Source organism: Propithecus coquereli, unplaced genomic scaffold (assembly GCF_000956105.1).
Source record: "Propithecus coquereli isolate 6110/MARCELLA unplaced genomic scaffold, Pcoq_1.0 Scaffold681, whole genome shotgun sequence".
Lineage (NCBI taxonomy): Eukaryota > Metazoa > Chordata > Mammalia > Primates > Indriidae > Propithecus > Propithecus coquereli.
The window spans coordinates 241,206-245,239 of NW_012152852.1; the positions used below are offsets into that span (position 1 = coordinate 241,206).

The 4,034-nt window shown below is 55.5% G+C and overlaps 1 protein-coding gene across 1 annotated transcript in view; it reads right to left on the reverse strand.

The window, feature by feature from the left end:
- The window catches only part of LOC105823612 (PI-PLC X domain-containing protein 1-like), an 85,198-nt gene that overhangs the window by 50,926 nt on the left and 30,238 nt on the right, over nt 1-4,034 (reverse strand). Inside the window, exon 2 of the mRNA XM_012660866.1 lies at nt 3,662-3,807. Within this exon, the coding sequence (XP_012516320.1) occupies nt 3,662-3,788 (127 nt within the window). The 5' untranslated portion in view covers nt 3,789-3,807. The remainder of the gene's footprint in view (nt 1-3,661; nt 3,808-4,034) is intronic.

Genomic DNA, 4,034 nt, shown 5'->3' on the forward strand with positions numbered 1-4,034 from the left:
GGAGGGGACACATTCCTGCTGTGGTAGCCCCCAGTCTGTGATACTTTTGTCACGGTGGCCCCCAGGACACACCTAGCAATTCATGTCCATTGCAGAAAAATGAGAACACAGAGATAAGGAAAAGATTAAAATCCCGTATTGACATTGCAACACACGCATCTATGTATATCTGTTCTACATGTATCACACGTGGGCCCACACGTACGGGGAGAATGTGTTTATAGTCACGTGTTCCCTAATGATGGGGCTGTGTCCTGAGAAACACATCATTGGGCGACTTTGTCACCATGTGAGGTCCTGCAGTGCCCTGTCTCACACAGACCCAGACGGCACGGCCGGCTACGCCCCGGGCTATGCGGTATGACCCGTGGCTCCCGGGCCGCACAGCTGCGGAGTCTCTTATTGGGCTGATCACTGCAGGTGATTGCAACATAGTGGGGCCTATTTGTGTATCTAAACTCAGAAAAACTACAATGAAAACACGATATTACAATCTTACGGTACCACTGTTGCATGGGCAGGCTGTTGTTGGCACAAACATTGTTATTTGGTGCATGACTGTGTATATATTTACATATACATAAAATCTGTAGATATATATGAACAACAGGATTGAACTATGCCAATGTTTATTTGCTTTTCACTTAGTATCAGCAGCGTTTTCCAAATCGGAGAACATGGGGCCACAGTGCGTTGTGATGTCTCTGTCTGCTCCCTCGATGTGTCTAGAAGCACATGTGGCTGACAGCTGTCACGGACCTGCGGTCTTTAAATTCCCGTCGTAGACGCCTCCTGCCCATCGCGGCTTTTGAACTAAACCCAGGGGCTGGAATCTCTGAGCCGCGGCAGGGAGAGCATGCCGCAGCCCACACCCTGGGCGAGGTCCCCACGGGTCTCTCTGCCACCAGCTGGGACTGGGCCCGTCCCCTCCATAAATCCACCCTTAGTTTCAAAAACCACATTGATTTTCCAATGTGCTCTGTGGAAAACGAACACCGTCGCATGTCTCTCTGAATTCTCTCTCGCTCGTGGCGTTGGACGTTTTTTCACACACTTATGAGTCATTCGTGTTTCCTCCTTTGGGAACCTCCTGTCTTGCCGGAGCCAGTTCCTACTGGAGTCCACGTTCGTGCTGTGGATTCATGAGAACGTGTCCTGTGCCACGAGACAGGGCCCTTGTGTGTCACTCACGTGGCGACGTGTTTCCTCGGGTTCGCGTGAGCGGGTTTCGGGGCAGGTGGAGGCGGTAGGAACGGCCCGGGAGGCTGGGCAGGGCCACGTGGGCTGGTGACACGGTATGTTTAAGACGTTACTCAGCCCGCCACGGGACGGTCCACGGCTTCTGCTTCAGAGCAATTTGTCTTTAACTTCTGTTCACACAATTTCTCAATGACAGAAGATTTACATTTTTATTTCTTAAGTCAAATCCGTCAGTCTTTTCCGTGGCTTTTGTACGTGGCATTATGCTCAGGACCCCAGATTTACCTACATATTCTTACTGCACAATCTGGCTTTCTTTTTTCACTTAAATCTTTAAAAGTCTGCAATATATTTTGATGTAAAATACGAGGCGAGCTCCTCACTTGATTTTTCCCCAAATTGTTAGCCGACTCATTTCTGGGCACTTCTTGTAAATGAAGGTTTTCTCCTTTTATGTTCTAACCAGTAAATATTGTTATAAATCATATATTTAAAATTATTACATACCCTACATGGCACCTTAGGAATTTGTAAACAGAGCCGTCGAGCCGGCCAGCCCTGAGCCTCTCCGGCTGCCCAGGGACTTGTTCACGGACCCCACAAGCCTGTACACGCTGGGGCCTGTGCCCCCAACGACACACACACACACCTGGGGGCAGGTGACCTGACAGAAAAGGATGACCCCCCCCACACACACCGTCTCCTGCAGGAGGAAATGTCCCCACCTTAGAGGGGGATGTGAGGGAGGAAGCTGGGAGCCTCTTCGAGACAGTTACAGCTCCAGGGTGTTGTCTAAAATTAACTCTTACCACTGCAAACACCTTTGCATAGCTGGGGTTTCTGCAGGGCAGAGTCGTTAAAGAGATAAATGGTGCATGTGTGTGGCGGTCTCAGAGCAGGTGATTCCCCACACACAGGGACTCGGCCTTCCATGTTAGGGAGGACCACAGCCTGGGGGCTTAACCTGAAGAAATGCATCCTCCCCCAGTCCTGGAGCCCAGGAGTCTGAGACGCGGGTGTCTCGGGGCCGCACTCCCTCCGCAGGCTCCGGGGGAGGCTCCTTCCTGCCTCTTCCAGCTCCTGGGGGCTCCAGGCGTCCCTGGGCTTGTGGCCGCGTCACTCCAGTCTCTGCCTCCGTCTCCACGTGGCTTCTCCTCTGCGTCTGTGTCTCCTCTGCTGTCTCTTAGGAGGACACCTGTCACTGGGTTTAGGGACCTCCCTAATCCAAGATGATCTCATTTTAGGGAATAACATCTGCAAAGACCCTCTTTCCAAATAAGGTCCCATTCCCAGGGGCTGTTTCTTCTCTGAGGTCCAAACAGCACCAAGGACCACGTCACTGCAGTGGCTGGGCTCGTGTCCCTGGTGGGAGTCCAGCTGCCGGAGCAAGTGGGCAGCCCCGGAAAACTGCAGAGTGAGTCCTGCCCCTCCGATTCAAATGCATGTGAACCGAAGATTCTAATCTCTTTTAACAAGCTGCAAAATTCTACAAGAGAACCACTGGTCCACGTGACAACACGGTGGATCTCCACAGCACCGCTGAAAGCAGCCAGTACGCACTGTCGGATTCCATTTGTAGAAAGTTCCAGAAAAGACAAAACTGCCCGCTGTGCAAAAGGCCAGGACAGGGCTGCTTTGCTGGGAGCACCGGGCAATGTTCTGGGGGAGGAATTCCCCGTGTCTCGCCCGTGGGGTGGTCTTGCCCGACACGGCTCCACACGAATGAACCATGCACCAGAAGTCAGCATCCTGCTGCTTTCAAATGATTTGGCAGAAAAACCCGGGACAGAAAAAGTGAAAGCCGGAGCACGAACTCACATGGCAACGCGGCCCCAGTGCATGCAGGGAGATCCGCGGTGGCCAGTGGACAAGAGCCGTTCCGTGTCCCGGGCACAGCCAGGACACCACAGCACGTCACCTGGGACCTGCCCGAGCTGTGGCCGTCACCGCGTGTCCCACCCGAGCCCAGGCGTCAGTGCAGAGCTGTTCTCCGCGGCACGGTCGCAATCGCGTGGGCTCGAGCGTGTTCAGTTTGGCCGCGAAGTCCCTGGGGCGTCTCGCTTCTCCCAGCACCGGAGCGCTGAGCCCAGGGGACTGTCGGCACAGCTGGGGCGCAGAACGACGCAGGGGACAGCGGGGCTGAAGTCCTCCACCCCGCCCTAGAAATAACCACAGACCGCGGGCAGAGAGGAGCACAGCCCCGAATTCCTCAGCGGACGAGGCAGCCCCGAGCGGCACCTGCCGGGGTGCAGTGTGTGCCTTCTGCGGTGGTAGCAGGACGAGGGAGACCGGGGGGACAGGCGTGTGTGCACGTGTGTGCATGCATGTACATCTGTGTGCATGTGTACGTCTGTGTGCATGCATGTGTGTCCACCTGTGTGCCCGTGGCTTTCCCCACACCCACGACCGCACCCCCTGGGAACGCGCAGCTGACATCCCAACCCCGCCCGCCGGCCCTCACCGGGGATGCACAGGTGGTGCAGCGGCACGTCCCAGAGGCGGGGGCACAGCGCCGACATCCAGTCCGCGTTTTCGCTCGCGCAGCGCCGGCTCGGGACGCTGCTGCCCGTGCTCACCTGCCCGCCCATCGCAGGCGGCTCCTGCAACCTGAGGAAGGAAAGGACGTCTTCTGGTTACTTGTGCTGGTTACACAGGGGCTGTGCCTGGTGCTGTCTGTGGTGTAGACGCTCTCTGTGCACACGGTCAGCCCTGGTTCCTGGTCTGGGCTGTGCCTGGTGCTGTCTGTGGTGTAGACGCTCTCTGTGCACACGGTCAGCCCTGGTTCCTGGTCTGCCTCAGGTACTATCTGTGGTGTAGATGCTCTATGGTGTAGA